General features: G+C 40.9%; 1 protein-coding gene and 1 pseudogene across 2 annotated transcripts in view; one reads left to right on the top strand and one right to left on the bottom strand.

Moving 5' to 3' along the window:
- Positions 1-20,102, top strand: part of LOC148037847 (vacuolar protein sorting-associated protein 26B-like) — a 207,855-nt gene extending 187,753 nt beyond the window's left edge. Inside the window, exons 7-11 of one of the 2 annotated variants that reach the window (XM_087676807.1) lie at positions 18,490-18,556; positions 18,689-18,733; positions 18,833-18,888; positions 19,160-19,335; positions 19,423-20,100. In XM_087676807.1, coding sequence (XP_087532933.1) covers positions 18,490-18,556; positions 18,689-18,733; positions 18,833-18,888; positions 19,160-19,335; positions 19,423-19,598 — 520 coding nt within the window. In that variant the 3' untranslated portion in view covers positions 19,599-20,100. Of the gene's footprint in view, positions 1-18,489; positions 18,557-18,688; positions 18,734-18,832; positions 18,889-19,159; positions 19,336-19,422 lie in introns of both variants that reach the window. The other variant, XM_087676808.1, reaches the window with a different exon arrangement.
- Positions 10,999-17,777, bottom strand: LOC148037848 (uncharacterized; annotated as a pseudogene).
- Positions 20,103-22,472: the final 2,370 nt, after the last annotated feature.

The raw sequence follows: 22,472 nt of genomic DNA, 5'->3' as shown, positions 1-22,472 counted from the left end.
TCATAGGATGGAGGCGAGAGGAGGAGTTTCGGCTCGAGAGATCGGTCCAACAGGGCTGCCCCCTTCCCCCGTACCTGTTCCTTCTCTTTGCCGAGGCGATGTCTCACTTCCTCCAGTCACGTGTGAGCGGATTACGTGGCCTCAAACTTCCAATAAGAGAGGAGACCAAGTTGTTAGACTCAGACTATGCAGATGATACAACGCTCTACATAGAGGACTATGAGTTGATGCTGGAGAGAGTGAGGTTGGCTCTTGAGGTATTGTGTTCTGTAGCAGGAGCAAAAATCAACTGGCGAAAGTCGGTTGGTTTCCTCACAGACCTGGACTCTACCACGGAGGGGGGCATCCACCTTGGATTTATATGGGTGAGCAGAGGATAGACCATCCGATACCTAGGGTTCCATGTGGGACCCGACATCACTCGCGTCCAGCAGTTTCTTCCAGTCCTCGATTCTATTCGGAGAAAGCTGACCTACTGGAGCACGGCTCGCCTCTCACTAGCCGGCTGAGCCCTGGTAGTTAACCATGTCCTCCTAGTGATGGCCTGGTACATCGCCTCGTGTTGGTGCTTCTCCTCCTCCTGCGTAATGCAGCTTCACCGCCTAGTGCAGAATTTCCTTTGGTCCGGGTCAGACGGCTTCAGGGATTCTAGGGCCAAGGTGGCGTGGGCGACCATTATACGACATCGGTCAGAGGGAGGGCTTGGGATCATAGACCCAAAGTATCAGAGTATGGCCCTCCTGGGCAAGCTAGTTGTTTGCGGCCTCACACCGGGAGGGCAGACCTGGAAGGTCCTATTGCAGGAGGGTCTTCAGGACTGTAGACCGAGGCTTGGCGGTGAGTGGAGACCATCCTTGAGATGGATCTTCACGTCAGCCCAGATCACCCCCGGCAGCTAGGACCTGTTCTTCATGATGCAAGCAGGCAGCCCCAGATGGTGATACACCCCCCCTCCATGGCTTCTTGCCCCTATCCCCCCCAGACCGTCGTGAGAGGCTTGTATATATGATGTATCTGTGACTTTCACCAGCTCCAGCTTGGTCTATTGAGCATGAGTACTCCATTGTAATCAGCTTTTTTGAGTAATATAATCAGCCACATTTTACAAGAAGCATGTATGCAAAATGCCAAGCAAAGTGAGCGGTCAACTCATTGAAGAATCTGAAGACTGAGAATAATGTTGAGCAAAATACAAATAATTTTGAAAAGCTTGGCTAGCAGTCGTCCATTCCCTTGGAATCAACGGCCAATTTATTTGAGGCCATGTAAGAGAATCTACTGAACTACATCCCCATCGTTTAGTAACCTTTTGATCAAAGGCTGTATAATCACTAATCAACTGAGGGGAGAGGAATAGAAGTGGTAGAAGAGGGAAGAAAAACAAGTAAGAGGGAATGAAGGGATAGGTAAGAAAAATCATAAAATGAAGAATGACCTAAAGAGGGATTAGTTGAGAATCTAGGGGAATTAGTTAATAAGGGTGTTAAACAAGTATGCTAGAAAAGTGGAAAGAACGGCTGTGGATGGGAAAGGACGAGGGGAAAAACATGATCCTTAATAAAAGAACAATGAGTGAAAATAGAAATCTAAGGAGCACCTTGGGGTTGAAATAAAAGGGGTAAAATAACTTGTGGATTAGATTGGTAAAGTGAAAGATAGGTTTCATTTCTATGGGTCATCCGCTTATAATAAGATAAACAAGGCATTGATGGACCTAAGACAGATCTACGATGATAAGCATCAAAGAAAGATGAATCAAAAGGAGGTTGTTTGGAAAGATAAACAAGGCATTGATGGATCCAAGACAGATCTATGATGATAAGCATCAAATAAAGATGAATCAAAAGGAGGTTGTTTGGAAAGGTGGGCTAAGAGGTCCACCCTGAGTTGGTTAGTATTTTGTACATAAGCAGAAGCTTTGTTTTGGCACTAATTCAAAATCACAGAATCAATCATTGTATTTCAAGAAGTCTCAGGACAATCAACCACTTTGGAGAAATATACCTGGAACATTTAATCTATCTACAACTCCAAATGTTTGACATACAAAACAGCTTGTAATACTACATCCCCCGCATACCAAGCTAAGTTTTCATCATTTGGGATCAACAAGTCACCTTGCAAGTATATGCAATACATAAGCATGTTATCTATAGTCACAAAATCCTCAAAAACTATTCTGACCACTTCAGTGAACAAATGAGAAAACCAAGCTCCACTCCAAGCATCTTCTAGAAGAGGCAAATCCATCGTGCAAAGCTTAACATAGAAGGCCAACTTATGTTGCTGATAGAGCACAAAGGAGTGATCGGGAGGAACAAACTCTTGGAACTGCTCAAATGAAGACCACAAGAAGTCCAAGCCTTTCCACCTTGGCTTGAAATAAAGGGCATAACGTGGCATTTCTTTGAAGAACAACTAAATCTGCAAGGGATAAGGAAGGAACTGGCCGCACAGGACTTTGCGAAGTAGAACGAGATTGAGCCAATTGTTCCTTGAGCTGTTGAATTTGAGTATTGCTCTGGTCTAGGATAGTATTAGCTGATTTGAGCTCTTTTGTCTAGGCAGCTATCAAAGCTTATAGTTCTTGAGCCTCTCTCAACAACCTATCTCTCTCCTCAGTCATAGTAACAACTTGGGATTTAGTCTTTACCAAATGAGCTTGCAAAGTAGAGATCTCCTCTTTCTGGGCATCAATGACCTTAGTCTGTTGCTCCATCTGTGTACAGAGGTCAGAAAAATTTTCTTGGGCAGAGGCTAGCTCATTATTAGCTTTATTTAACTCCTCCTTGGACTATTGAACCTCTTCATAACAAGAAAAATAACTAAGAGTTCAATAGAGCTCTGGATGTCTTCGCACAAAAAGGGAATTGCATCTCTAGTCACCAGTCGTTGTGCAGAGGGAATGGAAATTTGCAGAGTACTATCTCTATGTGCTCTGAAAAGATTTGGCATTGTAAGGAAAGCATGTAGTTGACTGTAAGATTGAACAGGAATTAAAACTAGAGGAGTGGGAACTGGTAGATTCAGCCACTTGCTTAAGATGCTTCCTCTAAATGACCATAGAAGGGGGAGAATCAACATCCTCAATGATAACATCATCATCTTCAGTAGGAAGAGGAGGAACCTCTGGAGGATCAACTGGTAGTGTGGGAATTTCCTTCATAGGGACAACATATGTCAAGAAAACATAAAGGTAAGAACCAAATGTGACATTAGTCACATTATCCCTCGTGGCTTTGATAAAATGTTGATCCATTTTAGCCAGGAGATACGAACTCCAATCAATGGTGATTTCTTTCAGTACCATGCGAGAAGCTGTAAATAACTCCTTCGAAAGATAATTAGAACGGGTTTTGGTAGGCATAAACCAGTCTTGAAAAAACTGACATGGTTGCTTCCAAACAAGATTTGAAATCATGGATACACTAACTCTTGAAGTAGTGATAACCCGTTTAGGATCCAAGACATCCCAGGTTTGCTTTTGTAACAGCTTGAGAGTATCCTCATTAGAAAACAACTGATGGGCAATAGGAAAAGATTCCCCACGATATGGTAAAGAAAGAGCTTTGTCGAGACTCTTAGGTGTCATGTGGATAACTATACCACGAATAGGGCCAGACCTCTTATTGTAAGAGGCTAAAAATTGATCACATATTAGAATCATCTGGGATAAGTGGTAGTGAAAGTGTCACAAATTTGGATAGTCCAACCTTAACAATAAGGTTTGAATACAGCAACAGTGAATAATCATGCGACACCAAGGGAACATACTGGATCGAGAGAGGAGTAGGAGGGGCCATTCAGATGGTTCACACACACGACACTCACACAGATAATCACAAGGAATGCTTGCAAAACAACAAAATAGCAATAGATAAGATATCGACAACAAAAACTCACACAAACATGATTGAGTGACTGGCCACCCTAAGCAATCCACATCCTAGAAAAATTTCGGCATGACCTCTGCACTTATGTGACTAAAAGCTTCATGCTATGTATACAAATAAGCATGCAATATCCTTGTATCAAGCAATCCAAATAAAATATAATCAAATCACACCGTATCCCTAACTCCAATCAAATGATCAACAAAAATACTGGACTAAACCAAACCAAAATTGACTGATAATCAAGTCTCAATTGACTAAGACAATTAATAGGGACTAAGACTGACAACCACATCACCTATCCCATTGAGCACTTCATTGAAAATGGAATGGTGTAATGTGAGGGGAAATAGAAAATTTAATAAAATGTTTATTTTACAAATTAATTAACAAGGAGTGAACTTTTATTAGGTGATAAATCTTAATAAGAAAACAACGGTTCATTTTATCCATTGAAAAAAACTTATTAAGTTTTACGGTGCTTATTAACATTCTCGGACTAGGTCCCGACTCAGGGTCTCTAAATGCAAGTTCATTTTTTTACAAATTAATATGTATGTACAGCATTTTTTTTAGTGCACTTACTTATGATGGCAGGTTCATTTTATTATAAATTAAAAAGGTGTGTTTGACACACGAAGTGAGTGCTACATGAATGGCTAGTTTATTTTAATTAATTAAAATCTATGTTCAGCACAAATGCACGTGAAAAATGTGGTCAACTTGTTTCTTTTTAAATAATTAATCATGATGTTTGGTACAAAAAGGAAAATAAGGAGAGGAACCGGCTACCTGGAGGAGGGTGTGAATGCCCAATGAATCTAAATGCGCGCAAAAATCAATTGATAGGAGGAGAAAGGAGAACGATCACAATTGAGTCCAAAATACACTTTGGCTAATTGAAATTTTTTTGATATAAGTGAAAATACCACAACCCATATGTACTTTGTTTGATTTATTTTGATGTTTTTAAAATAAAAAGTAAGTTTTTTAAATTAAGAATTTTATTTGGATGTGTTTAGTTTGGTTTTTGTTGTTTTTTTTTTATTGTTTGTTTGTGTTTATATTTATATATATATGATTATTCTTATTTTCTTTTGTCCCCTCTTTTCCCTAAAAACTCGCAATGCTTTTAAGCTTTGTAAAATCATTTGTGGGTGAAGATTCTAACCCCTTATTATTATTGCTATTATTATTATTATTATTATTATGAAGAGGACTAAGCAAGCTTATGCAAAATAGCTTGAGAATTCTTCAAATTAAGTGGACTTATATACAAGGGTGCGAGGATGTTGTATTGGCATTGGTCTTACTATAGTACTATTCGTAAAAGTGAGGGAATAACATGCGTGAGGGCATTGGAATCGTTTCTAATTGAAACATAGAGGGTTGTGAGGAGCTTGTCTAGTGGGCATTAGAGTGAGGACTTGATATCTTCTATTTCTCTTGATGAGCTTTGCTAGGGGAATTGGGTGGAGTGTAGATTATGCTCATATTAAGAGAGGTTGAGAAGAAAGTCCATAAGTGTGGGGGGTACCTAGGTAACCTAGGGCTCCCTGTGCTTATGTAATATTTACATATAATTTTTCATTTTGTGGATATATATTGTCTGTAGTGGGGCCTATTGTTAAGGATAGTGGTAAGTAACCATGTTACAAGTAAGATGACTATTAGTGCAATCATAAGCAAACAACTACAATGGCAGTAATGAGAATATTGTAGCTAGCTACAAGCTATAAAAGGAAAAGCCTCGCCTAAGAAAGAGATTCATTCACAAGTTTCTTTGAGTATTGTCTTTTGAGTATTTTTGCAATCGGATGGTTCGATGGTTCACAATCCACCTCTTCATTGACTTGTATCCTAGATGCTAAGACGACAATAGACTTGTCTTTAGTGCAAGCTTTGAGTCATGATCATTAGCAGTAGTATTGGTTTCCCTTTGTATTTGATGAGACTATTGCATTGGATATGGATATCAATGCACTTGGGAGTTTTGTATGAGTATATCATCTATGTCTCCATTATTTTTGCAATGTCAGTCTTCTTACCTCAAATGTTGACTGTATGTTAAGATGTCTGTGTCTACCTGTGTCAAGTATGTAACACTGTGAGGCTGATGCTCGAACCAAAATACACCTACTAAATGCATAATATGGATGGTGGATGCATGGTAGTGCTTGAATGGTGTGAGGGCAATTGTTTACTTGTATTATCTATTAGTTGGTGGAATAGGCTACATATACATATTAAGTTTATAGGCCAAACATAGAATATAAAGTTATCCACCGTGTGAAGAGAAGCTTGTGGAAGAAGGGAGAAGTAAACGATAAGAGGGCATGTTTGGATGATTAGGGGAGTTTCACACACAATAAGATAAAGGAGACAACCATGAGTCATTCACACACACACACACACAATCAAAAATACAAAGTTGAAAAAGCAATCATGGAAATTAACTAGATTTTTTTAAAAAAATTGGGTAAATTTTCTACTAATTTTGTGATTTTTAATGGATTTTTTAGGTTTTTATAAGATTTTTAATTTTTATTTTATAATCAAAACTTTCAAACAATTACCAATTTGGTTTGCTATTTTTTTGTAAATTTTTATGATTTATTTTGAATTTTTATGAGTTTTGTTTAAAAAAATTAACTTTAAATATTTTTTACAGTTTAAAAATAGAAAAATGTGTATACTTGGGTTTGGACTGCGGGTGAACGGTTGCAAGCTCACCACTACACGGAGAAAACCACACATGCGTCCTTGTGCATGAAGGACTACTAACATCACGAACACACTCACAAGGATGGGGGGTAGAGCGGTTTTGGGGCAAGGAGGACAGGGTGGGGACGGTAGGGGAGTAGAGCGGGGAGGGAGGGGACGGGTGGCGGGGAGGAGGAGAGGAAGACAAGGGATGGGAGAGAGGCGGCCGAAAGAATGACCACAAGCAGCGGCAGGGGGATGAAGCCGTTGCACGTGCAGGGCATTGGGTGCACAATGGTGGCGGCATAGTCATAAACGGCAGCGGCCACGACCAACTTTGTGTGATGGCGGAGTAGGAATCCGGCAACGACGACATCAGCAAGGGCGAGGAGGGAGGAGAAGGGAGGAAGAAGGGAGGAGGTTGGAGGTAGGAAGGAGGGAAGAGGGGGTAGGGGAAGGGCAGGAGGAGGGAGAGAAGAAGGGCGAGAGGGGAGGGGATGGAGGATCGAGGATGCACGGGTACGAGAGAGAGAGAGAGATAGATAGATAGAGAGAGAGAGAGAGAGAGAGAAAGAGAGAGAGAGAGAGAGAGAGAGGGGGAGGGAGGGAGGGTCGAGGTGACAGTTGGGGTGGGAATTTAAAAAATAAATAAATTATTATTATTATTATTGTTGTTTTAAAAAAGTGGAAAGTGTGTCCCCCCTTGAACCGTGTATGAATGCGGGCAGGGGGTAAAACAATTTGCGTCGACAAAAACGGTCAGGGGCCGAGGGCTGAGGGCTCGGCTGGACACACGTATTGAGGCAAAAACCGGTCGTTTACACGACATGCAGAGGAGCAAAAATGAAAAAATCGAATGGAAAAATTAATTCGGAGAGATCCCCGCATCGGATGAAGATACTATAAAAAGAAAAACTGGGCAAGGTGACTGGGGAAATGGCATGGACAACGCATCGAGCGTGTTTGTCAACAAAGAGGGGGGTTCACGTGGAAAAATATGAGAAATCGACCACGAAAAATCACACAAAAATTAATTTCGCAAAATTCGTCAATGAGAACGAAATGCAGAAAAAAGGAAAATTGTCCATAATGAGGAGTCGAACATGCCTATGACGTGAGAATGGAATTCAACGAGAATAAGACGTGTTCATATGGAAAAAACGATAAAATGAAACCCAAAAACGGAATTGGCAATTAATAACTAAAAATCAAAAAGTCGGAATGGATGTAGAAGAAAGAAAAATGTGGGGAGGAACAAATGGGAGAGGGCTATCAAGTTGGAATAGGGTTCCCATGGCAAAGGTGGGGACTCGTATGGAAAAAATTTAGTAAAAACCCACTCGAAAATCCGAACAAAAATTAATTCCCAACAATCTTGAAGTCAGAACATGGAGCAACAAAAAGGAAAAATGTCCTAGGAATAGTGAATGATAGGGTTGTCAAGTCAGAACATGATTCCAGTGCAAGAAAGGTGCGTTCACATGGAAAAAGGGCAACAACATGCAAGGAAATACAATAAAAATTTTAATAACCAAAAATCCTGTGGTTGGAACGAGGAGGAGGAAAAAAGAAACATGTTCAAGGGGAACGAAGAGCTCAAGGCTACCCACACAGATTGGCATTGATTGGCATTCTGACAAGAAAAGAGCATGTTCACATGGGAAAAGGGAAAAAGTGGCATAAAAATAAGCCCGCAATTATGTAAAAATAAATAACAGTTAATCCGTGTATCAGAAAGAGGGGCTGAAAAAAGGAAAAATGTTCGAGAAAAGGGAAAGATTAGGGTTATTACATCAAATTATAGTTCTGGCCCAAAAAGGGTACGCTCGCATGGAAACACGTCTAATTTACAAAAAATTCTTCAAAAAGTAATAACTCAAAAACCAATGGTTGAAACTGGAGGCTGTAAAAATGAAAAATGGCCTATTCGGAGGGAGGAACAGGGTTGTAGGATCAAATTGTAATGTCGGTGAATGTAGGTTGTGTTCACACGGAGAATCAACAAAATGATAAAACCACCAAAAGGATTAGAGACGACTGCAGAAATGCGGTAAAATAGGGCTGGTGGGTGAGAAAGGGACCTCAACAGGATAGAAAGAAAACAGGATATCGTGTAAGGATTGATTAACAGGATGCTCATAAATGTATGCAACCAAGGCACGTAGGGACATGTTCCCACACTTAAGATGTAAATAGATCAGGTTGACTAATCAATAAGGGCCCAACATTTGACCACGACCTAGAGCTATACGTTCCCACACTTAAAAGATATCATATACATAATGAACGTAAAAGGTAGGGTTAGAAATACTTGGCCCATTCAATTGGTTGATGTAAATCGTTGTTGACACACGCGCTGGGGAGGCGAAGTCACCCATAGGAGATACCGAAGCTTACCACAGCACACTTTAAACATGGTGGGGACCATGCAACAGCACCCAGGGAGGTAGCGTTGATGAAGAGCTAGTTAAGTTGTCGATGGCAAAATATTCATAACTCAATCTCGATAGTCACTCATGTGGAAATGATAGATCAGTGGCTTGCTCCATAGCTTATGTCACTCCATGGATAATAATTGAAACCCATATCTCACACTTGGTTTAGAAATGAACAAGAGGAATGGTTCAGAAGGAGTATGCTAGCGTGCAGAGTTGATGGTGTATCAATGCGTCCCAACTAATTTGGCATAGGTGCAAGACGGAAGGTCAGAGAGCCTTGTATTATAGTACACTAAATAGAGTAAGGTGTGTAGTGAAAACATACCTAATGCCAATCGTCGTAACGTCCTTCAAACCTCACCTCTCCATAATTGATTGAAGAGAACACCAGTCACACTGAGCCTCCCTTTTGTCTCATGCTCTGTTGATAAATACAAAGGGCAACACATTCCTAAATCCCATTGATGTAATCCTCATTGTCACTTGTGCAAAGGTTATATGCCTTGTGGGCAATTGATGGTGCAACAGTGCATCCCGCCTTGTGCCGGCATATGATGTGAGAAGGAAGGCTAGGGAGCCTTATAGTGCAGTGCATAAGAACAGATTATGCTTTGTCCATTGAGAGGCCCATCCCATGCGTGCAATACTCCATTCACACATATCATCTCTCATTTGAATATAAAGAGCAAGGACTGGTCACTTTCCCACCCTCTATCTCACACTATTCTGATAAATACAAAGGGTAGTCTATACTCACATCCCTATCTGGTTAGGATGAAAGCTCACATCACTCAAGGGATTGTCAATGAAAATCACTCGTTACTAACATCAAGATGTTGAGGATAAGGCATATCCAGGGAGCTAGCCAACAAGTTTGATACTTGGGATTGCATATTGAAAATGTCGTTTGTTGTAGGAGTGCGATGCACTCATGAACTTGCAGGAGACAGTGCACCAAGGAAGGCAGCTTTGGAACTACTTCTTGGAAGATCGACTAATGATTTAGCTATCCTGGACTGTAGAGTGTTGCCACCTTTTCCACAACCAGCTTTCCATTTAAGGGTGTGTGCCAAACAAGGCGTGTATAATGGGGAATTTCTTCATTTTCTCCCATAACAGTTTTGATTTTTTCTTTTTTCTTTTTTCTTTTTTCCTACTCCCAAGGATGTTTTCACCTTTTCTCGAAGAATAGGTCAGCATGACAAAGACCAAAGTCCTTTTCTCTCATGACCGTTATATATTATATTTTTTTCTTTTCAAAGAGAAGAATGACAAGAACACCATGTATCAGAACCATCCTCGCCACCTCTGTTGGATTAGACGAAAAGGAAGTAAAGTAGGGGTGGGAGGTAATTGTGAGGGGCTAAAAGAACTAGGCTACCTTGTCAAGATAAGCAGCAGGACTAGCAAGAGCATAGGCAAAGCCTTACTAATTGACGAGCAAGGGATGAACTGGCTATCGATGGTGATTGTCAAGGTCCCCAGGGAGAGTAATACTTCTTTAGGTGATAGCCATTAATTAATAAGGAATCATTAGAGGCATTAATTGTCCGCACTTGGATAAAGCCATTAGGGTTGATAGCATAGTTTTTCCATACGTGAATCAAACGTCAAACGCAAACACGTATGAAAGTATGAAACGAGTATGATTCAGACCCTAACCTGAATCATACGTGACCCTAATTTTTTAACATATTCTTAACAAAATATGAGAAAAATACACAACTTTAAGATATGATAAACATGTGCTAATTTCAAAATAAAAGAACAATGCACAACTCTTGAACTTTGAAGATTGAGACTCGAGAGTTTGAGTCAATATAGAAGGATTCATGATTCATCATTTAACTTTCAAGGAATTGACATGATACATGATACATGATACATCTGTCATCAAGATTCAAGCCAAGTTGCCCAATTCCAACTGGATAGTAGACCGTTTCACACCGTGATGCATTTTTTTCTCATCTCTTGCATTTCACACCGTGATGCATTCTTTTCTCATCTCTTGCAAGTGGCCGAGAAAATGCACATGATTCCGACTTGTACATGTCAAGCTCATCACATAGAACACCCTGCATATCCACATCATATTTTGTGTACCTCTCTATCACTGTCATCCATCCTTCATGCACCTCCTTATCGCTATCAGGATTCTTGGCTCTCCAAACAGGATGCAAAACAAAGGCTGCAGTATGTAAGGGTGAGTGCATCATATCCCATCTGTCAACACAAAGGCCTTTGATTTCTTGCACCCTAGACTCAGTCACTCCTTCCAAGGAATCCATTTTCTCTATCATCTGATCTGTCATCTCATACAAAAGCCCCATCGTGGCCCCTTCTCTATCAGCAAGACGGAGGATTTTAAGAATGGGTGCACAAATCTTAACGATCATCTTGGCATCATTCCAAAAACATGCACCCAAAACAATCTCAGCTACTTCCATTCCCGTTACTGTACATGAACCTTTCTTCCTTACCCAGGCATCACTAACAACCATACGCTGTAAACCATTGTAGCATCTCTCATCCAACAAGTTCACTAACATGATAAACATGTAAGCAAACCATGTGGTCGATGGCTTCAATAGTTCTTTTTGACTGAATTGGCGATATAATGCCAATATTGTATGCTTGCGTGTAACAAATGTGACAAATTTATTTGCTTTAGTCAACACACGGGCAATCCAAGCAAGCTTCCCAATATCTTCTAACAGAAGATCCAAGCAATGGCATGTACATCTAGTAAAAAAAATATTAGGCCACTCCTGCTCAATCAAATCACCTGCTCTCACGCAGTTAGCTGCATTGTCCATACATACCTGCACCACATAATCTGGGCCAATATCAAGGATCACATCTTTCAAGATGCCAAAGATAAACTCCCCAGACTTGTATTCACCACTAATATCAACAGTTTTTAAAAACACTGAACCATAAATAGATGTAGCCATTGTCAAGATTGTGGGAGAGAAGGAAGGAGTCTCACTTGTAGCTTTCTTGCTTGCACAATGGGGGAATACACACAAGGGTGGAGGCTGAAAACAGTTTTCCTCTTCTTAGTTGTGTAAGCCAAAAGAACTCTCTTACAAAGAAATAGAAGAACCCTATATATGGGTCTCAAACCAAACTCAACTAACTAAGGTGGTATACTAACTGAGCCACGAACTACAGTAGATAAGGATAGCTGTCATCTAGCTATTATTCATGGGCGGTGTACCAACCGCATCTACAACTGACAAGTCGGTGACATAAATGCACAACGGTCACCTTGGCATATCACGAGTGGAGCTCGATATCTCAACACTCCCCCTCGAGCTCAATCCCAATTCCTGCACACCAAGCAAGTCTCTGAACTTGCGCAGCTTCTCTGCGCCCAATGCCTTCGTAAATATGTCAGCTACCTGATCCTCTGTGCTGACATAAACTAGATCAATAAGACCTAGTAAAACCTTCTTCCGCACATAGTGATAATGCATCTCAATGTGCTTCGTTCTAGCATGATAGACTGGGTTATTTGCCAAGTGTATACTGCTCATGTTGGCACAATAAATGACAACTGGTCCATCTGTAGACTGATGCATATCATAAAGTAGCTTATGCAACCAAGCTACCTCACATGCAGCCATTGTTGCACCCCTGTACTCGGCCTCTATGCTCGACAAGGCAGCTGTAGGCTGTTTCTTGCTGCTCCAAGTGACTGCAGCACTCCCAAAACAGAACGCATATCCACTGGTAGATCATCTATCAGAAATACTACGAGCCCAATCAGCATCAGTGTATCCATGCAACTGTATCTGAACCCCAGTCTCATAAAATAGTCCATACTGCAATGTGGACTTCACATACCTGAGTATGCGTCTAGCCGCATCTAAATGCGGTTTCCTTGGAGCCTGCATAAACTGACTTACCAATCCAACAGCATAGCTCAAATCTGGCCTGGTAATAGTCATATAAATCAAACTTCCTACTATGCGTCTGTACATAGTAGGGTCTTCCAGAAGCTCACTTGCATCTGGGCTCAGCTTCACATTCTGCTCCAAAGGAACTGAAATAGGCTTACAGCCTGTCATCCCATATTTGGACAGCATGTCCAATCCATACTGCCTCTGCAAGAGCTATATCCCACTTGGTGATCTAATCACCTCAATGCCCAAGAAATAACACAGCTCTCCCAAATCCTTCATCTCAAACTTTTGCTTCAATAGCATTTTCACATGAAGGATATCTTCATCACTGTTACCTATCATAATCAAATCATCAACATAAATGACAAGTAGCATAATACATTTCTCTGTTTTTCTCACATAAAGTGAGAAATCTGCCTTGGAAATCTCAAAGCCAATAGTGACAAGATACTGTCCTATCTTGTCAGACCATGCTCTAGGTGCTTGCTTCAAGCCATACAAGGCTTTCTTCAACCTGCAAACAAACTCAGGATGAACAGCATGCACATAACCTGGTGGCTGCTTCATATAGACCTCTTCTTGCAAATCACCATGCAAGAAGGCATTCTTTACATCCATCTGATGTAAAGACCATCCCTTTGATGCAGCCATAGCAATGATTGCTCTTACGGTTGCCATCCTTGCAACCGGACTGAATGTTTCTTCATAGTTAATGCCATATGTCTGTGCATACCCCTTGACTACTAATCTTGCCTTGTATCTGTACACAGAACCATCTGCATTGTGCTTCACCTTATAAACCCACTTACAGCCAATTGCATTCTTACCTTTAGGCAAAGGTACCAATTCCCATGTAGCATTTGCTTCCAAGGCATCCATTTCTTCATCCATGGCTTTCTCCCATTTTTCTTTTCCCATGGCTTGCTCAAAAGAAGTGGGTTCTGGTTCCTGTATCACTTTGACCATATATGCATAGTGAATGGCTGTAAATCCATCATATTTCAGCCTATCCACAGGATACCTAGCTCTCGTAGACCTGCGCAAAGTAGGTTCACTCCCAGGTGCTCTCAAAACATCCTTGGTCTTCCTTACTCTAGGTGTAACAATAGAAGGAATACCCAACTCATCATCAATGCTCTGTTCTGAGCCACTGGATTCACCATCCACATAAGAGTGACCTGCATTCACATCAAACATGGGCTGATCAACCTTCTCTTTTCCTTTTCGTAATACCTGCATACCACTATCTGCATTGCTTTGAGAAGATTCTCCTGATCTCAATCTGCCTGTCCATGGCGAAGAATGTGAACCACTGCTAGAGGACGCTCCAGGTCCACTAATATTTTGTGACTACTGCTGTGAATTCTGTGTAGCATTACCATTTTGTGCATCTACATCATCAATCACATTTACTGGTTTATACCAGCTACTCATCTCATCAAAAACATCTCTGCTCACTGTAAACTTACGAGTAGAAGGGTTATAGCATCTATACCCTTTTTGCTGCAGAGAGTAACCAATAAAGATGCACTTCTCAGCTTTTGGATCCAACTTGGATCTCAACTGATCTGGCACATGTACATAGGCAATGCAGCCAAAAATTTTCAAATGAGAAATATCTAGTTTCCTACCAGTATACCTCTCCTCTGGAGTCATTCCATGTATTGCTGTAGTGGGAGTCCTGTTCATTATGTAGACTGCTATAGCAACTGCTTCAGCCCAATAAAAATCTGGCAAGTCTTTTTCATTAAGCATGGCACGAGATACCTCTCTAATATGCCTGTTTTTTCTTTCTGTAATTCCATTTTGCTGTGGGGTATGACTGCATGAATATTACTGCTTTATGCCATGTTCCTGTAAGAATCTTGCAAACTCATTTAAGAGGTACTCTCCCCCTCCATCTGACCTTAGGCGTTTTATTTGCAGACCTGTTTCTTTTTCAACCATAGCTTTAAGAGTTTTAAAATGCCCAAACACTTCACTTTTCTTTTTCATAAAATACACCTAAACTTTTCTACTATAGTCATCAATAAAAGTGATAAAATAATGACAGCCTCCAAGAGATGCAGCTTTAGTAGTCCACACATCAGAGTGGATTAATTTCAATGGCTTCTTACTCTCTTGAACATGTCTAGGAAATGGTTTCCTTGCTTGTTTTCCAAACTGACAGGCTTCACATATCTTATGCATTTCTGCAACCTTGAATTTTTGCAATCCTGTAACAATATTTTGGGCCTGCATTGATTTAAGTCGCTGTACATTAACATGACCAATGCGTTTATGCCAAATATCAATATCTGCAACTACACCGGTCCCATGTGCAAACATTGTTGCACTCAATTCAGACATGTCTGCATCCAACGTAAACATTCTGCCCTTCTTCTTTCCTTTTGCTATCAAGCGATCTTTATTTTTCATATCCTCAACAAAGCATCCATGAGGATTAAATCTGACCTGCAAGCCTTATTCAACCATTTGACCAATAGAAACTAGATTCTTGGTGATATTCGGGACATAAAATACATCGGACAGGTATTTTTTTTTCCCATCCTGCATAGACAAATGAATTTTTCCAATCTGTACAATAGGATGTGCAGTATCATCACCAGTCTCCACAAATCCTGGTTTTTCCATTTTCCTTGCATTCTCCATCCATTCTGCATGACCTGTCATGTGGTTTGATGCACCTGAGTCAACATACCATACATCATTCATTTCTTCTGCACTTGTCACAGAATTGTTCATGTGCTGCACCATGAACAAATGCTCATTTTTGTCATCACCCTGTCTACTAGAAGATGCATAATTCCCTTGTTGCAGTTTTCCATTCATGATGTCATTCTGCTTTTTATAGCAGTCTTTAGCCATATGACCCATTTTACCACAGTAGTAGCATTCAACATTACTGTTTGCATTTTGACCTCTTTGTCATGCTTTAAATGCCTGCATTTGCTGTTGATTGGGAACATTAGGAAGAACTGGTTCTTCTTCATTTCCTGCAACAAATTTCCAATATCCTTTTCCCATAAGGAAATTCGTCATTCTAAACTTCCATGCTTGGAAGTTGTTATTGTCAAGCTTTTCAGTGACAATCTGTGAGAGAGAATCAGACGCCATTACAGAACACTGCAAAAAATTCTGTCACTGCAAAGAACACAGCTTCAGCCTCACAAAGGCAAATCTGCAAAACTGACGAAAGTGGTATTTGACCACACAGTCACTTCCTAGTGACGATTTTGCATCAACAGGCAACAGGGATGATTCTGTAACTCCCAATGTCTCTGCGCACAAGCATACGATGCAATTTCTACAGTAACTTTTCACCGACCTGTAGAACAGTGGCTGCACAGCATAAAACTGGGCCTTTTCCTGAGTGCGTGCAGAAAACTTCCGCATCCAAAACAGGCCCCGAAATGGCCTCAAATCAAAAAAACAAGGGCGTCTCAACCTGAGACAATGCACTCTTGCTTCACCGCGAAGGGCGTCTCAACCTGAGACAATGCACTCCTGCACTTTCCGGCTGTGCTACCTGCAGAGATCTGCTTACAAAACAGAAAATGAAAGCAACACTACTCCTCTTACCAGAACACCGCGAGCTTGGCTTGCTTTCTTGAGCTCCTTACCACGAACAAGGCTCTGATACCATGTCAAGATTGTGGGAGAGAAGGAGGGAGTCTCACTTGTAGCTTTCTTGCTTGCACAATGGGGGAATACACACAAGGGTGGAGGTTGAAAACAGTTTTCCTCTTCTTAGTTGTGTAAGCCAAAAGAACTCTCTTACAAAGAAATAGAAGAACCCTATATATGGGTCTCAAACCAAACTCAACTAACTAAGGTGGCATACTAACTGAGCCACGAACTACAGTAGATAAGGATAGCTGTCATCTAGCTATTATTCATGGGCGGTGTACCAACCACATCTACAACTGACAAGTTGGTGACATAAATACACAACGGTCATCCTGGCATATCACAAGTGGATCTCGATATCTCAACAGCCATAACATTTATAATAGTCCTGCGCCTTGCATCTGATCATCCATCACAGACAATGCTGCATCCATATCTCTTCCACTTCTCCCTAATGTCAAGCAATTCACGGTCAATGCATTTGACCTCCTCCACAAGGTCGTTCGTGCGTAGACTGTTATACGAAGGTGTTTTGTAGCTCTGACCCACTTGCCCAACTGCCTTTAGCATGCCAAGAAAATATGGGCTCTTTGCTTTCCAAAATGGAATATCCTCTGCATAGAAGAAGCGACGAACAGCAATATCTGCCTCCTTTCTTGCTTGCAAATCCCATGCTTTTGCTAAAGCACCCTGTGATTTGGCCACTTTCTTTTTTTTGCTCACATGCTCTTGAGAGCTTGATTGTCCAGGCTGCCCAACAGTAACACTTTCATCTACATTGCTAGAGCCACACCCACTGACATGAGAAGCATCTCCCAAATCAGATACAGCTGCATCAATGTTTGTTGTGGACCCTTGCCCTCCAACATCCACATGCAATCTACGACATATGGTAACTCAAAAAACTGAGCTTCCTATGGAAGGAGTCAAGGCATTAAAGGCATTAGGAAAAACTAGAGAGCTGTAGTCTTATCAAGGCCAACCCAAAAGCCCAGATTGGGAAGCTGAAGACCATTTCTGTCACTTGATGGAGCACTTAATAGGATGCTCTTTGTGCCTGCCAATTTTTAGCTAATCATAACCAGGATCTTTGGAGGATGCTTGAATGGATTTGTGTGGATATTCTTTAACGAGTTCACCTTCAATGGGCTAAAAGGCCTGTCAAGTGTTAACTGGTTCATGCATTACGTACTGCTAATGACCATGGTTTCCTGCAACACATATGGCATGAGGATTTTAGACTCCAATGTGTACAACATACTTCATAACTCAATGCTGGACATTTCAGAGGACATGTCATAGCCTTGTACTTTCCTTCAAGGTCTAAAGCTCCACTTGTATTTTGGTCTCACTACCCTAGCTGGCAGCAGGCCTTCTATAAATTTTTAATAACTTCATTCTTTTGTGTTAGGGATCAGCACTATGCTTTAACGGCATGTTCTTATCTGTAACATATCCTGCTTTATTAAACAGCTTATCGGTGTTTTCAGCATTATAATCATGCAAAGGTAGTCACATTGCTTTCTAGTTTTAAGTTCATGTGATGTGGAAGGAAGTTGCTGGTCCACTCTGCATATCAAATTATGTGATTACTCAGGTACTTCAGATTGGAAGGAGAGAATATTTCCTGCAAATCAAACAATTCTAGTTTGTGCATTCTAGCTTTCTCTTTCTATCCTTTTCTGTGAATGGGATATTTGTTCTGTGCATCCTCACTTCGTCTTTTCTTTCTTAAAAGAATATCCATTTCAGATCTCTTTAATAAACACAAATTTATCCTCTGCCATCATTATATTGCAGCCACACATCGATTTAAATAACAAATCCTTTCTCACACTCGCAATTTTACAAATTCTCCATTGAATCTTGGGTTGAGCTCGTATGTTTAGCTCATTAGTGTACTGACATTTGCTGCAGGTATGTTTTGAAGTTGACTATCACCCGGAGTTTTGGGTTAACAATTACTCAGTACAAGGATTTCTGGGTATGTACCATAATGCGAAAGATGTGGGGTTCTGGCAATAGCAGTTTTTGGTTTTCTACATGGCACTCTCTTCTTTTGTTCATAATACTCTCTCAATATGTTCCTTACATCTGATTTGCACTTTCATATCAGGTAAGAAATCCTTCCCCAGTCCCTGAGATTAATAATAGTATTAAGGTGAGCCAATTATGTGACAGCTGATGAATGCAAGTTGTTTTGTCTTGACAAAGATATAGCTTGGAAATCTGCATGAAAGCACACTTTGCACTGTTTCAGATGGAAGTCGGAATCGAGGACTGCTTACACATAGAGTTTGAGTTCAGTAAGAGCAAGTAAGGAAAATACAAACACAAGCATATATATTATCATGCATTGAGAGCATTGAAAAATTGAGGCTGGTACAACACATGTAGGTTCATGAATACAAGAGTGGCTCGCTTGTAATGTAAGCATAATATAGCAGCGCATTCATATGAACTGCCAGTGGTGGTATTCCTGTGCAATCCTAGTATACTGTAGCTGAGAGGTCAAGTTGTCAGCAATGCAAAGTTTTTAGGAAACGCCCTCTCATTTATGGAACTTACTGAAGTGTTTTATTTCCAGATACCATTTGAAGGATGTGATAATTGGCAAAATTTACTTCCTCCTTGTTCGCATAAAAATTAAACACATGGAACTTGAGATCAGGCGTCGAGAATCCACAGGTTCAGGGGCCAACACATTTCATCAAAGTGAGACACTTGCCAAATATGAGATTATGGATGGGGCTCCTGTCAGAGGTGAGAATATAACTTGCTAATTCAATATCAGACTTCTTCATTGAACTGCAGCTGCAGCCTGCAACTTAATACTGATCATGTCTGCAGGAGAATCCATCCCTATCCGTCTGTTTTTGAGTCCATACGACTTGACCCCCACCTACAAAACAGTAAACAACAAATTTAGCGTCCACTATTTTTTGAACCTGGTACTTATAGACGAAGAAGGCAGGAGATATTTTAAGCAACATGAAATCACCATGTATCGGTCAGATGACAGCTAGCTTGGCCCTCAACTGGTCTGAGGGCACCTGGCTAATTTGAAAAGGCAGAAAGCACAATCTTTGAGTAGACGGAACTAATGAACATAGAGGGCCTGCAAGTTGGATAACTTGTCTGGAAAATGATGACCATTGAGTTCTGATTATCAACAAAAAGCAACTTCCAGACATTTCCTCGATGTTTGGGATATAGAAGAAGTAAGACAAGACATGGTTTCCATTTTGCTGGCATATTAAGTTTGGATTTTTGCTTATTACTAAGAGCCTACCCAGTGAACCTACTAAATTATTTTAGGTATCCTCAATTCTGTGTAAACTTTTTCTGAAGAGCTTTGAAGTATACCTCCTCAAGAACACTCAACAACTGAAATGTACCAAATTTTCCATTATTGTGGATAAGAGTGAATTTACAATGACATTGCAAAGCAGCACAAATCTAGAGTTGAAAAAATTGTGTACATTAGCACTTGTTTATGTAAGCCATAGTGGTGGTTCTCAACTTGTCTGCTTTCCTTATGACACCAAAGAAACTGAAAATCAAAAGTAGACTTGTGAATATTGGTGTATTAAAATGTTGGGTGGCTCTCTCTCTCTCTCTCAAGATTGTTAATTTTAAAAATATTTAAATGTACAATGTTCGAGCAAACCAACTAAAGCCAGCTAGAAACAACACACGTGGGGGCACACACCCACTTGCACACATGCACACCCCCCTTTTGTGAAACCATTTCATTATGTTGTCAATATACAATATATGCAAGAAGAATAGACTATAGCAAGGCCTTTTGAAATGGAAAATGAAAATTTATATAGAAAGACATCTATGCACAAGATATCCAAATCACTAGCATGGTAGCTACCTGTAATGAAGGAGACAAGGAGCTTATCTAACTAAGAGAGAGGAGAGAGAAAGATTGCAGAAGAAAAGTGGGAGGAGAGAGAAAGGGAGAAGAGAGAGAAAGAAGAAGCCATGAAAGCTTGTGAAGGTGAAAAGAGAGATTCTTAATAATTCCTTGATACCTCAGAATACCCTCTTACACCTTATATATCGTCTGTGTGACTAGTATGTTCTCATACCATATTCCCGTGTCCCTCACTCATTACAAACCATCCCGTCTTATAGAGTTTTTGTCCTCAAAAACAAGGGACGAACAGGAAAAGAAAAAGTGGGAGCTACATGATATTACTCTGCGCATGATACAACGGCAATAAGCAAGGGCGGTTAGACAGACAAGAGAAATGGGGTGCCAGGGGCGTGAGGTATGGGAGACCATATGAGAGAGGCCCGTCCGCATTATAATCTACCATTTCATGATAGACAAGACCCTGGATGGGGTGGACAGCATGCTGTCCCATAGGGGTCTGCTGTAGGAAATCAGTCATAACTTTGTGTAAAAGACTTCGAACGAGACAAGTGAGGTGTCATTACGGAGCCCACAAGGTGAGATGTATTTTCATCCCATGTGCATGATATTGCTCTGCGTATGATACAACGGCAATAAGTAAGGGTGGCTGGACAAACAAGAGAAATGGGGCGCCAGGGGTGTGAGGTATGGGAGACCATATGGAAGGGGCTCGTCTGCATTATAATCCACCATTTCATAATAGACAAGACCTTGGATGGGATGGACAGTATGCTGTCCTGTAGGGGTCTGATGTAGGAAATCAGCCATAACTTTGTGTAAAAGACTTTGAACGAGACAAGTGAGGTGTCGTTACAAAGCCCACGAGGTGAGATGTACTTTCATCCCATGTGGGTGAAGGGGAGCTGAAAATAATTCAAGACCAAGACTGTTGCAGAATAGATGGCCGTCCAGAAGTAACTAGTGTGTTGTCCAAGACAGGATGACTGGAGAAAAACAGCATAACTTCCTCTAGGAAACTTCGATTGGGGTAAGTGAGGTGTTGCAAAGCTCTTGAGGTGTATTTTTAGCCCATGTATAGGAATTAGGACTGAAAATGTGTCAGGATCAAAACTGTTGCAAAACAGTTGGTTGTCCAGAAGTAGACTGCAGCTCAAAACAAGAGGCAAGTGAGGTGTTGCAAAGCTCTTGAGGTGTGGAAACTCATCCAAGATAGAGGCCGGGCGCCAAGAAGCTTACTCTATTGGTAGGCCTTGCCATTTGATCAAGTATTTATGAATAGAACGGATACGGAGTTACTTTTCACGTTGCCTAATGACCGCTTCGGAAATATATTGAATAAGACCCTCCTCATCCATGGGAGGTAGCTCTTCTACATAATCTTTGGGAGTGCGAATGAAGAGTTTCAATTGACTCACATGGAAGACATTATGGATCTTAGTAGTAGGAGGGAGTTGGAGACGGTAGGCCAATTCCCCAACCTTCTTAATGATTGTATAGGGCCCATAGAAGCGGTGTGCCAACTTGTTGCAAGAACCATCCTTGAGTGTAGCGTAACGGGACTTGGGGACCTTAAGGAGTACCAATTCACCCTCTTGAAAGTCAAGGGGACTCCTTTTTGCATCAACATGGGGCTTCATGTACTCTTGAGCCCTTTTGAGATTTGTCTTGCATTGTTGAAGTAAAGCTTGCATGCGGTCCAACTCTTCTTTTCCAAGGGGGTTGAGCTTTTCATTGAAGATCACGATGGGGAGGGGCACCCAATAACCATACAATGCTTTCGAAGGGGGAGACTCCAATGCTCGAATGAGTGGAGGTGTAAGAAAATTCAGCCAAATGCAGTCATACATCCCAAGAATTTTGCACATCATGATAAAAATGTCACAAATAAGTCTCAAGCCACTTGTTGCCTCACTCGGTTTGCCCATCCGTTTGGGGATGATAGGCTGTAGATGGAGCTAATTTAGTCTCCATGGAGCTAAAAACTATCTATTAAAACTGACTCATAAATTTG

The sequence above is a fragment of the Lygodium microphyllum genome, chromosome 4 (assembly GCF_053477565.2).
Source record: "Lygodium microphyllum isolate KBCC chromosome 4, Lygodium_microphyllum_v1.1.10, whole genome shotgun sequence".
Lineage (NCBI taxonomy): Eukaryota > Viridiplantae > Streptophyta > Polypodiopsida > Schizaeales > Lygodiaceae > Lygodium > Lygodium microphyllum.
The sequence above is the reverse complement of the archived record's forward strand: the minus strand, read 5'-3'. Positions and strand labels throughout refer to the sequence as shown.